The sequence below is a fragment of the Pleurodeles waltl genome, chromosome 2_2 (assembly GCF_031143425.1).
Source record: "Pleurodeles waltl isolate 20211129_DDA chromosome 2_2, aPleWal1.hap1.20221129, whole genome shotgun sequence".
Taxonomy (NCBI): Eukaryota; Metazoa; Chordata; class Amphibia; order Caudata; family Salamandridae; genus Pleurodeles; species Pleurodeles waltl.
This window is the reverse complement of record NC_090439.1, coordinates 497893674-497905885: the sequence shown is the minus strand read 5'-3', so window position 1 is coordinate 497905885 and position 12212 is coordinate 497893674. Positions and strand designations below refer to the sequence as shown.

Below are 12212 nucleotides of genomic sequence, written 5' to 3'. Positions count from 1 at the left end.
TAGACATTTGGTAAAGACTCTTGGTGCGGTTGTTAATCCGAAAGGCAGTACCTTGAATTGGTAATGTATTCCTTTGAATACAAACCTTAGGTATTTCCTGTGCGATGGGTGTATTGGTATATGGAAATAAGCATCCTTGAGGTCTAAAGTTGCCATGTAGTCGTGTAGTTTTAGCAATGGCAATACTTCTTGTAGTGTGACCATGTGAAAGTGGTCCCATTTGATGAAAGTGTTCACTACTCTGAGGTCTAGGATTGGTCTCAGCGTTTTGTCCTTCTTTGGTATTAGAAAGTACAGTGAGTAAACTCCTGTGTTTATTTGTGTGTTTGGCACTAATTCGATTGCATTCTTTTGCAATAGTGCCTGCACTTCTATCTCCAGGAGATTGGAATGGTGTGTTGTCAATTTTTGTGCTTTTGGTGGTATGTTTGGAGGGAATTGTAGAAATTCTATGCAATAACCATGTTGGATAATTGCTAGAACCCAAGTGTCTGTAGTGATTTCCTCCCATGCTTTGTAATAATGACTTATTCTTCCCCCCACTGGTGTTGTGTGGAGGGGGTGAGTGACATGTGAGTCACTGTTTAGTAGTAGGGGTTTTGGGGCTCTGAAATCTTCCTCTATTCCTAGGGAATTGCCCTCCTCTATATTGTCCCCGAAAACCTCCTCTATACTGTCCCTGGTAACTGGACGGTGTTGCTTGTGAGGTGCTGGCTTGTGTGCTCTGACCCCGAAACCCCCCTCGAAAGGGTGGTTTACGGAATGTGCTGTAATTCCCTCTGCTCTGCGGGGAGTAGAGTGCGCCCATGGCTTTGGCAGTGTCCGTATCTTTTTTGAGTTTCTCAATCGCTGTGTCCACTTCTGGACCGAACAGTTCTTTTTCGTTAAACGGCATATTGAGAACTGCTTGTTGAATCTCTGGTTTAAATCCAGACGTTCGGAGCCATGCATGCCTTCTGATAGTTACAGATGTATTAATTGTCCGTGCAGCTGTATCTGCAGCGTCCATGGAGGAGCGGATCTGGTTGTTGGAAATGGTCTGTCCCTCCTCAACCACTTGTTTTGCCCTATTTTGTAAGTCCTTGGGCAGATGTTCAATGAGATGTTGCATCTCGTCCCAGTGGGCTCTGTCATAGCGCGCAAGTAGTGCCTGGGAGTTCGCGATGCGCCACTGGTTTGCAGCTTGTGCTGCGACTCTCTTACCAGCTGCATCGAACTTGCGGCTTTCTTTATCTGGGGGTGGTGCATCTCCAGATGTGTGGGAGTTGGCCCTTTTCCTAGCTGCTCCTACAACGACAGAGTCTGGTGGCAGCTGTGTAGTGATGTAAACCGGGTCTGTAGGAGGCGCCTTATACTTTTTTTCCACCCTTGGTGTGATTGCCCTACTTTTGACCGGCTCCTTAAAGATTTCTTTTGCGTGCCGGAGCATACCAGGGAGCATAGGCAGGCTTTGGTATGAGCTGTGGGTGGAGGAGAGTGTGTTGAATAAAAAATCATCCTCGACCTGTTCTGAGTGGAGGCTTACGTTGTGAAATTGTGCTGCTCTAGCCACCACTTGAGAATACGCGGTGCTGTCCTCTGGTGGAGATGGCTTCATAGGGTATGCCTCCGGACTGTTATCTGACACTGGGGCGTCGTATAGGTCCCATGCGTCTTGATCTTGGTCACCCTGGCTTATGGTGGTGTGAGCTGGGGAGTGTGATGGAGTTTGTGCTGGCGAGACGTTAATCACGGGCGGAGGAGAGGGTGGTGGGGTAACTCTTTTCACCACTTTTGGTTGTGGTGTCTGTTCAGTTTGGAACTCCAACCTTCTCTTTCTTCTAATGGGGGGAAGGGTGCTTATTTTTCCTGTCCCCTGCTGTATGAAAATACGCTTTTGCGTATGGTCCACATCAGTTGATTGTAGCTCTTCCTCAAACCTATGCTTTTGCATTTGGGAGGTTAGCGAGTGCTCTTCTGTATAAGAGCCTGAAGCTGGGTCGCTTGCAGTTTGTTTCGGCACCAAAACCCTGTCTGCGTGTTTTTTCGGCTCCGAGGTGACTTTTTTTCTTTTTCGGGGCCGAAAACTCTCGGCGTCGATCTTCTTCGGTGCCGCTGTCTCGGCGTCGAGCCGTGTCCACACCGGCATCTCGTTGTCGAGGCTTGTCTCTAGCACTTTCTCGGTCCCGAGAAGGCTGCGTGCCGGTGTCTCGACCGGAGTCGGACGATCTCGGCACTGTTTGGGCCTTTTTCGGTGCCGACGTTCGGTCACCGAATTTATGGGTGGAGCCATGGCCTGATGGCAGTGGCGTCCCCTGGGCCTTGTAAATCTTCCTCTGTGTGGTTTTCGACGTCTTACTCACGGTTTGTGTATCGTCGAATCCTTCGGAGTCCGATTCTTGGATCGAGAAGGTACCTTCCTCTTCTTGTTCCTCGAACTCTCGGTGGGCTGTCGGCGCGGACGCCATCTGAAGTCTTCTGGCTCGACGGTCTCAGAGTGTTTTTCGGGACCGGAACGCACGACAGGCCTCGCAGGTGTCTTCACTGTGCTCGGGTGACAGGCACAGGTTACAGACCAAGTGTTGGTCTGTATAGGGGTATTTATTGTGGCATTTGGGGCAGAAACGGAATGGGGTCCGTTCCATCGGCATTCTTCAGCACGCGCTCGGGCCGACCAGGCCCCGACGGGGGATCGAAAAACTACCCCGAAGGGCACCGGAGCTCTTCGATCTTCGATGCGGTGTTGAATCTAACTACGCCGATCCCGAACGCAACAATACCGACGAAAATCTTCCGAAATTAGCTATCTTTCCGTTCCGAAACTCGGAGCGACAGGAACACGTCCGAACCCGATGGCGGAAAAAAAACAATCGAAGATGGAGTCGACGCCCATGCGCAATGGAGACAAAAGGAGGAGTCACTCGGTCCCGTGACTCGAAAGACTTCTTCGAAGAAAAACAACTTGTAACACTCCGGCCCAACACCAGATGGCGAGCTATTGCAAAACATGCGTATCTACAGCGACAGATGCCATCGAACATATATTTTCTTAGTTTATTTTAAGAACCACAGGTTCAAATTCTACATGTAATATCTCTTTTGAAAGGTATTGCAGGTAAGTACTTTAGGAACTTTGAATAATCACAATAGCATATATACTTTTTACATAAAACACATTTAGCTGTTTTAAAAGTGGACACAGTGCAATTTTCACAGTTCCTGGGGGAGGTAAAGTAATGTTAGTTCTTGCAGGTAAGTAAACCACCTATGGGGTTCAGATTGGGGTCCAAGGTAGCCCACCGTTGGGGGTTCAGAGCAACCCCAAAGTTACCACACCAGAAGATCAGGGCCGGTCAGGTGCAGAGGTCACAGAGGTGCCCAAAACACATAGGCTTCAATGGAGGTAAGGGGGTGCCCCGGTTCCAGTCAGCCAGCAGGTAAGTACCCGCGTCTTCGGAGGGCAGACCAGGGGGGTTTAGTAGGGCACAGGGGTGGGGGAGGGGGGGGGGGACGGGACACAAGTCAGCACAAAAAGTACGCCCTCAGCAGCGCGGGGGCGGCCGGGTGCAGTGTGCAAACACGCGTCAGGTTTACAATTGTTTTCAATGAGAGACCAAGGGGTCTCTTCAGCGGTGCAGGCAGGCAAGGGGAGGGCTCCTCGGGTAGCCACCACCTGGGCAAGGGAGAGGGCCTCCTGGGGGTCACTCCTGCACTGGAGTTCCGATCCTTCAGGTCCTGGGGGCTGCGGGGTCTTTTCCAGGCGTCGGGATTTCAGAGTCAGGCAGTCGCGGTCAGGGGGAGTCTCGGGATTCCCTCTGCAGGCGTCGCTGTGGAGGCTCAGGGGGGACAACTTTGGTTACTCACAGTCTCGGAGTCGCCTGGGGGTCCTCCCTGTAGAGTTGTTTCTTCACCAGTCGAGTCGGTGTCGCCGGGTGCAGTGTTGCAAGTCTCACGCTTCTTGCGGGGATTGCAGGGGGTCTTTAAATCTGCTCCTCTGGATACAAAGTTGCAGTCTTTGTTGAACAGGGCCGCTGTTCTCGTGAGTTTCTTGGTCTCTTGGAAGCAGGGCAGTCCTCTGAGGATTCAGAGGTCGCTGGTCCTGGGGAAAGCGTCGCTGGAGCAGTTTTCTTCAGAAGGCAGGAGACAGGCCGGTAGGACTGGGGCCAAAGCAGTTGGTGTCTTCTTTCTTCTTCGGCAGGGGTTTTTCAGCTCAGCAGTCCTCTTCTTCTGTAAGTTGCAGGAATCTAAATTCTTAGGTTCTGGGGAGCCCTTAAATACTACATTTAAGGGCGTGTTTAGGTCTGGGGGGTTAGTAGCCAATGGCCCTGAGGGTGGGTACACCCTCTTTGTGCCTCCTCCCAAGGGGAGGGGGTCACATTCCTATCCCTATTGGGGGGATCCTCCATCTGCAAGATGGAGGATTCCTAAAAGTCAGAGTCACTTCAGCTCAGGGCACCTTAGGGGCTGTCCTGACTGGCCAGTGACTCCTCCTTGTTTTTCTCATTATCTCTCCTGGACTTGCCGCCAAAAGTGGGGGCTGTGTCCAGGGGGCGGGCATCTCCACTAGCTGGAGTGCCCTGGGGCATTGTAACACGAAGCCTGAGCCTTTGAGGCTCACTGCTAGGTGTTACAGTTCCTGCAGGGGGGAGGTGTTAAGCACCTCCACCCAGAGCAGGCTTTTGTTTCTGTCCTCAGAGAGCACAAAGGCCCTCACCACATGGGGTCAGAAACTCGTCTCTCAGCAGCAGGCTGGCACAGACCAGTCAGTCCTGCACTGAACAATTGGGTAAAATACAGGGGGCATCTCTAAGATGCACTCTGTGTGCATTTTGTAATAAATCCAACACTGGCATCAGTGTGGGTTTATTATTCTGAGAAGTTTGATACCAAACTTCCCAGTTTTCAGTGTAGCCATTATGGAGCTGTGGAGTTCGTTTTTGACAGACTCCCAGCCCATATACTCTTATGGCTACCCTGCACTTACAATGTCTAAGGTTTTGCTTAGACACTGTAGGGGCATAGTGCTCATGCACATATGCCCTCACCTGTGGTATAGTGCACCCTGCCTTAGGGCTGTAAGGCCTGCTAGAGGGGTGACTCACCTATGCCACAGGCAGTGTGAGGTTGGCATGACACCCTGAGGGGAGTGCCATGTCGACTTAGTCATTTTCTCCCCACCAGCACACACAAGCTGGCAAGCAGTGTGTCTGTGCTGAGTGAGGGGTCCCCAGGGTGGCATAAGACATGCTACAGCCCTTAGAGACCTTCCCTGGCATCAGGGCCCTTGGTACCAGGGGTACCAGTTACAAGGGACTTACCTGGCTGCCAGGGTTGTGCCAATTGTGGAAACAATGGCACATTTTAGGTGAAAGAACACTGGTGCTGGGGCCTGGTTAGCAGGGTCCCAGCACACTTCTCAGTCAAGTTAGCATCAGTATCAGGCAAAAAGTGGGGGGTAACTGCAACAGGGAGCCATTTCTTTACAGGCATCAAGAGCTGTTCCCCCAAGTGTCCATGTCCCAATCGGGGTAGGTACTGTGTACTGTTGTGTGACTCCACTTCCTCACTCCTCAGTCTTAATTTTGTCCCCGTCAGGGGGCCCTCATCTACTCTGTCCTCCGGGTCTCAAACTGGAGGCCCAATTACTCCATCTCAGCTCCACGCCCTGCCCCCTAAGTCTCTCCCCTCAGGGCCCCAGGTGCTTTCTTTCCCCCGAAGGGACTGGCTCCATACAGACACAGTGCAGTCTTGCCCTTTGTTTCTTTTGGTGCACCGCATTACGAGCCCCACCTCTATTGTTGCCTGTGTGCTGTGGTACGGCGGCTGTACAGGGGTGGGTGGGGAGGGGGGCTCTTTGTCCCACTATCAAGGGTCTTCCTTGTGCCTCTAGTGGATCATGTGCACCGCTTTGCTGCTCTCCGGCAGCAGCTGCAGTGCGGAGGCAACGAGGCCTCCTCCATCTTGGTGCACCGTGCCGCTAGTCAGGCAATGTTATTTGAGCTGTGCATCTCTCTTCAGCTGACACTCTCCAGTGTCAATGGGGCCCTTGAGCCTCGCCCCGATTTCGCCCCCCCCCACACAAAATTCAACACTGTTGAGCATTTAAAACTAAATATTTATCGAGGTGTACTATTAGTCACTCACCTGCTTTCCAGTTTACAGGCCTCCATGTTGTCTGGACAAAGATTCCAAAGCCTAGTTAACTCTTCACTACAAAAAGAAAATACGAGTAACATGTCACTAGCGATACACAAGTAAGACAAAATCGTGAATTTTAATAATGTAATGAGTCCTCCACAAAAAAGGACAAGATTGTACAATCACAATTACATTTGTTAGACTGCATTTATTTCCAGTAGGATATATATATATATATATATATATATATATATATATATATATATATATATATATATATACAATGTAAGTTAGTTTTGCTTGTAGACGTGTATATTTTAAATTACATAATCTGAATTGTGTGTTCATTAGCTTAACAAAAATGGTACTGAATGTGACTTGGTTGATATTTTGCTTCCATTATTGAAATGTATTTTTTTTTGTTTTATAGTTCGTTTTGTAAAATTTATTACATTCTAAAAAGCATGTTCTGCCCTAGTTTCCTTAAAATCGAAAGTTTTAGGGAGTTCTTCACAGACGACATAACAAGAGGTTAGTTCTGAAATTATGCTCTAAACAGCTGACTGTTAATCATATACACCAGGAACTGTTTATGAACAGCAGCCAATCAAAAAGGTATCCTACAGAAACTGCAAACTTTCATAAATGGTGTGCAAAAAACACCTACTATCAAACTTCAGTAGAAAACCATGGAAATCAAATTCTATCTTTCATCAGGAAGAGGCAATTCAAAAACTGTTACTTACATGGAAATGCAGTTACCAGTAAATTTCTTTGACCAATTCACATGCCTGAACCATTCCCAGTGGCCGAGCTGGGAGCCCCACAGTAACCTTTTAATAGTAGTATCAAATAACTTGCATTGAAAACAATAAAAGCAAAGTCACTTTATAGCACAAACTAATTCAATAAAACCTGAAATCGAGCCAGTGAGGTGAGAGTGCACTGAATGCCAATGTCCCAGGGGCTATCAAACTGACTTCCATTGCACTATCATGAAAAAATAATCCTTTGAAAGAGAAGGTTGAGCGATGCATGTGAATCTATGAAACATAGCAAAACTGGGGAACTGTAGATAAACAGATAAATAACTTACTTCTCAGTATTGTATCTTCACATGCTTGTATCTGAATAGCAAGCAGTTTAGTATATACAATCCAATCACTTTCATCTCTTAAAAGTGGACACCCATGCCCAGCAGCAACACATCAGATGTCATGAAAAGTAGGCTATTTACAGCTGAAAGTGTTAACCTTTTGTGATAGCTGATCGCTCCAATTACTAAGTAAAGGCAGTTTTGATTTTGGATGAGGCTTGGGCAAAATATAAATTACACCAACGTCATTTCAGGAATTCTGTTTTACGCTTGCAATGCAAAATTCCCAAATTTGCTCCATCATGCTACTTTGTATAATTATGTGCCATTCATAGTAAAAATGTACTGCAAATGCCATCGTAAACATGTACAGGAAAAACACAAGAACAGAACAGAACACAAGCGACTTGTGCAGTGCTCCTAATGCATTCTTGCCCTAAAAATTAACACAAGGATGTATTTTGCGCTACAATATAGCGTTAAATGACAGATTCTTATTTGGTGTAATTATGCAAATGCAGATTATGTACAGCCATAGCTGGGACTCGGATTGGATAATCAAAATATCTGGTCATGTGGTGTCACTAAACATTCAAGTCTTCTCTGTGTCTCAGGACACATCCCCTGTCCCCCAAGATTACCAGCAGGACACTTCTCAGGGGGACAACTACAGGCCTTGCTTGACACAGGAGTCAGGACATTGTGTGTGTGGTCCAAGTTGCGGCCTTAGACACTCTGGCACTTCCAGTGGTGGCCTGAGTAAACTGTGCCCCATTGTAAGGTGGCAGAGGTGGCCATCATTGCAGTCTACGGTGGGAAGAAGCTCCCAGCCTGTGGTGCGACTCCCCCATTAAAACAAAAAAACAAAAAAACGCTGCTAGTGAATGCAGATCCACAGTGAGGATCGAAGAACCTGGACATTCTAAAGTAAGTAGGACATTTCTAAAAAGGGATCTAAGGCCCCTCTTTGATTTGTAAAGTAAACTTTGAGAACCTGTTACAAGGAAGTGTGTGAGACAGAGTAGTGGACTTTGCACAAGACTTTAACAGCTGGAAATCTTTTGGGGAAGAGATCTTTGGAATCTAGCACTAGTTGGGGTGTAGTGAAATTCAAGTAGAGAAAAAACAATAAACAACAATGGCCAAACTGAAAAGACCGAAATCCAAGATTTTCCTGCAAGGAGAACAAGATAATAAAGTGGTTCAGTAGTGGACGGTTCAATAACTGACGTAACACCTGTGAAGAGTTTAAGCAGGTATGCATGTAGGTCTGTTCCCCTTATGTGAGACTGTGTGTGTATTCTCATTTCAAGAGTTTCTGAACAATTAGAAATGAACATAGGACCAAAAATTTACCAGAGTTGAAGCCTAACAAGAGTTTAAAGAAATAACTTAATAAGTAGAACTACGAGAAATATGAGTTAAAGGTGTCAGTTGTTTTTGATCTTCGTTGTATGCTTGTGACAGTGCTAAGCAAGGTCTTAATTTTCCTCATGCTAGTCCTATCCTTGCCCAAAGCTAGATTGGTCTGAATACATCAGTGGAGTCTCAGGGCAATGCTATCGCAGACACAGGTAGAGGCAGAAAAATATAAATTTGAAACAAATCTGACATAATTCCCGTAGGATATATTCCCCAGTGACCCCTCCAAAATCCTATCCCAAAAGCCTTGGGAAGGTTTGCGGTCTGAACCTGGTTCACACAGCTGTTAACTCAAGGTGTGTGGGACACTGTGCTCCTGTGAATCTAGTCCAGACAGAGGTAGCGTGACAGCCTGCAGAAAGATACCACTGGAATTCAAGTTATCATGCTCAGCATCAACTTGAACAGTTTGTTGCCAGTTTTTGGGTCTGTCGGGCAAGATGACTGAAGACACACTGTTCTTTCCTCTGATGAAAAAGCTTTGCAACCCCTGGTGTTGAGGGGGGACTTTAGAAATTGGACTGATGCAGGCAGAGGATCAAACTTGCCATGTTGATGGGCAGATCCAGGCAGGACTACCAATTAGCTGCAGACATTCCTTCAAAGATGTGTCTGCTTACCAAAGTTTGATCTCTTGATTAGTCAATCATCCCTATACCAAAAGATTAAAGATCCTTTTTGTAGTATGAAGGATGACACTGGCCCATGCACTTTCTGAATGTCTGTGTTGCAAACTTGAGACAAAAGGAAAGAACTTTGAATTGATAATGCCACCAGTCTACCTAGAAAATGTGTGATATTCAGGATGAATGGTCATGTAGAAGGATGCATCCTGTAGATTTAGCCATATACTCGCATGTCCGCAGAATCTGCAGCTTGCTGCAAGCGATTCTTCTGTCTCTTGTGCCACAGAGGTTAGAGTCACTACTCTAGCACCCCAAGTGAAAATACTCTGAGTCAGATTTGATGGCTTGAAGGGCTTGTCCACATGTCTTCCAAAGAGGTGGCGGCCACCAAAAGGCACATCTAAAATTCTGTGATATTCTTGTGATTTAAAAGACAGAACAGCCATCCTGGAACAACAGAGCCTGCTGTTAACTGAAACCAGTACTGGCCCATTTACAGTCATAGAAGCATTCCTGCCTTCTCAGAATGTTGAAAGCTTTCTTCTTTCTTTCATTCTGGCAGCAGGTAAATGTATGGGACCATATGTGTCTAAATTTGATTATTGTACCTGTCAACAACTGTCTTTGAATTTGTGATCTTAATTGATGTTGCTAACAAGGGGATACCCATTTTTCCAAAATTGTCTGTCTTCCAACCATCCATGTTAGGATGCGCTGCCCAGAGCCAAAATTGGTGCCAGGGACTGTGCTATGCAGGTTGCATCACAAAACCGAATCAGAATCTGGCTGCCCAAAGACGAATGATGGTGAGTTTGCTCGGGCTATGTACTTTTGTGTCCAGTTTAGGAACCGCTGCTAATATTTCTTTACACCCCTTTTCCAGATGTGACAGATCACAGTCACTGATGATGTAGATGCCTCTTTAAAAAAAAAAAAAAAAAGGAAGCAAATTTCAGTCACAGTGGCTGATAATTTAACTTTTTTTTAATGCCCTTTCCATGAATTAATGGAAAAAGGCACTATCACTATTGTTAAGAGGAGAGTCAGCACAACGAGGAGTATGTGTGCTTGCTGCCACAGTGAAGTAGTCATCTCACTCATTAGCAGTTGCCCTAAGATGTACTAAGAGCACTTCTTTCTCCAAAACATGGAAGAATCGTTTTACCCCTAATAAACACACCTGAAGTAGATGCAACGTTTGTGGTGGAGTTGGCAGCAGTGGTGTTGACAGAAGGAGCAAGTGAAGGTTGTACTGGATATGACTGAGGCAGGGCCGTGAAACTTCCATGCGAGTAGTAGGATGCGGAAACCTTGAAGAACAGACTTACATCTGTGCAGATGGAGCACCAATCGTTGGGAGTCTCCAATGGGACTGTCAACCGTAGATCGTGCATAGGTGAAACAGCTGAATGGGTAATTGAGAGAACACGACTGGACTGTCATCAATGGTCTGTTAAGAGTTTTTGTTTCTGGATTATACCTTTCCTCATCAGATGATGAGTAACTTTCCTGTTTTTTGACAGTTTTTTACAATGTCTTACAAGAGAACACCCCTCCCAAATGACAATTTGTGGATACATTTTCAGCCATTGGGTGGTCTTTCCTGTGCCTTTTTAACTTCTTTTGAAGTGTCTGGTGTGCCTTTTTTTGCTTCCAGCCGACAAGGCGCCGTTCTGTTTTTCAGGGTTTTCAACCAAAAATTGTGGAAGGTTTTACAGCCTTTCAGTTTATGCTGCGGGGGAATGCAATAAATGCAGTCTGAATGTAGATCATTCACAATAATCCCTTTTGACACATGTGGCAAGAGAGCTTTCCTTATGTATTCAGCCTTTATGACACAAGGAACATTGTACTACCCTCTAAGAATCTCTTCTTATCATGTAGTGCTGTAGATTTACTTGCCTTGCATACTCCTGCAATCTCGTGTTGGGCTCAGACATTTTAAGTGTTTTTTCTTCGAAGAAACGTAGAGTCACGAGATGTTGTGAGCCCTTAGTGTAACAAGGTGCATGGGCATCGACTTCACCCACAGATTGTTTTTCACTTGTCGGGTGAAAAGTGAAACAGTAGTGTTGAGAGGAGAAGGTATGCTCCCTGGGATTTGTACTGAAGAATAAATGTGCTTTCATTGTAAGAAACATGCTACCACTACCTACTTTCGTGGCATAGGGTGATACATGCAAATCTACAGCACTACACATTACAGTTAGTGGCCTACAGGATAGGTAACATTTTTCGTTCATGTTACGTGTAGCTGTTGATACATATGCTTTGCTTTTACTGCAAAACTGTTTCATCCTTGTAGTGGCTAAGGAGCAAACAGTGCATATGGTTGTAACATTCCTCTTAATACAGTTTGGCCAAACAGAGCTTGCTGGCGGACTGTGTCCACACAAAAATGTTTTGTGAACGTGTGTGGCGTTGACCAAGTAGCAGTTTTGCAGATATCTGCTAAAAGAGTGTGATCTAGGAAAGCTATAGTGACTTCCTTATTTATATAAGGAGTGAGTCTTAAGGGGTATAGGAAGTACACTTATAGCCTTTGTATAAGTGGTCTGAATATATTTAAAAATGCAAGGCATGTATTTGAGGTAGGTTGGCCCCTACAAGGTTTAGCAAAAGCAACAAAGAGTTGAGCGTCCATCAAGAACATTTAGTCCCATCAATGTAGTACATGAGAGCCCTTTAATATCTAGGGTATGCAACGATCTTTACACTACTGTATCAGACTGTGGAGAAAAACAGGCAGCTCAATAGCTTGATTGACATGAAAAAGTTATACAACCTTAGGAAAGAACCTAGGGTTTGTCATAAGGACCACTCTATCCCTGTGAACCTGTATAAATGGCTCTGCGATAGTAAGGGCCTGCAGTTCACTAATTTTTCAGAGTAAAGTTAATGTAAGTTTCCATTTTATAAACTTGTTTTTATTAAATATTCTGAAAACAGTG

At 45.8% G+C, this 12212-nt stretch overlaps 1 protein-coding gene across 2 annotated transcripts in view; it reads right to left on the bottom strand.

The window, feature by feature from the left end:
* The window catches only part of THOC1 (THO complex subunit 1), a 467835-nt gene that overhangs the window by 142229 nt on the left and 313394 nt on the right, over nt 1-12212 (bottom strand). For both annotated transcript variants that reach the window (XM_069219988.1, XM_069219989.1), the window contains exon 17: nt 6124-6189. In XM_069219988.1, the coding sequence (XP_069076089.1) occupies nt 6124-6189 (66 nt within the window). The remainder of the gene's footprint in view (nt 1-6123; nt 6190-12212) is intronic.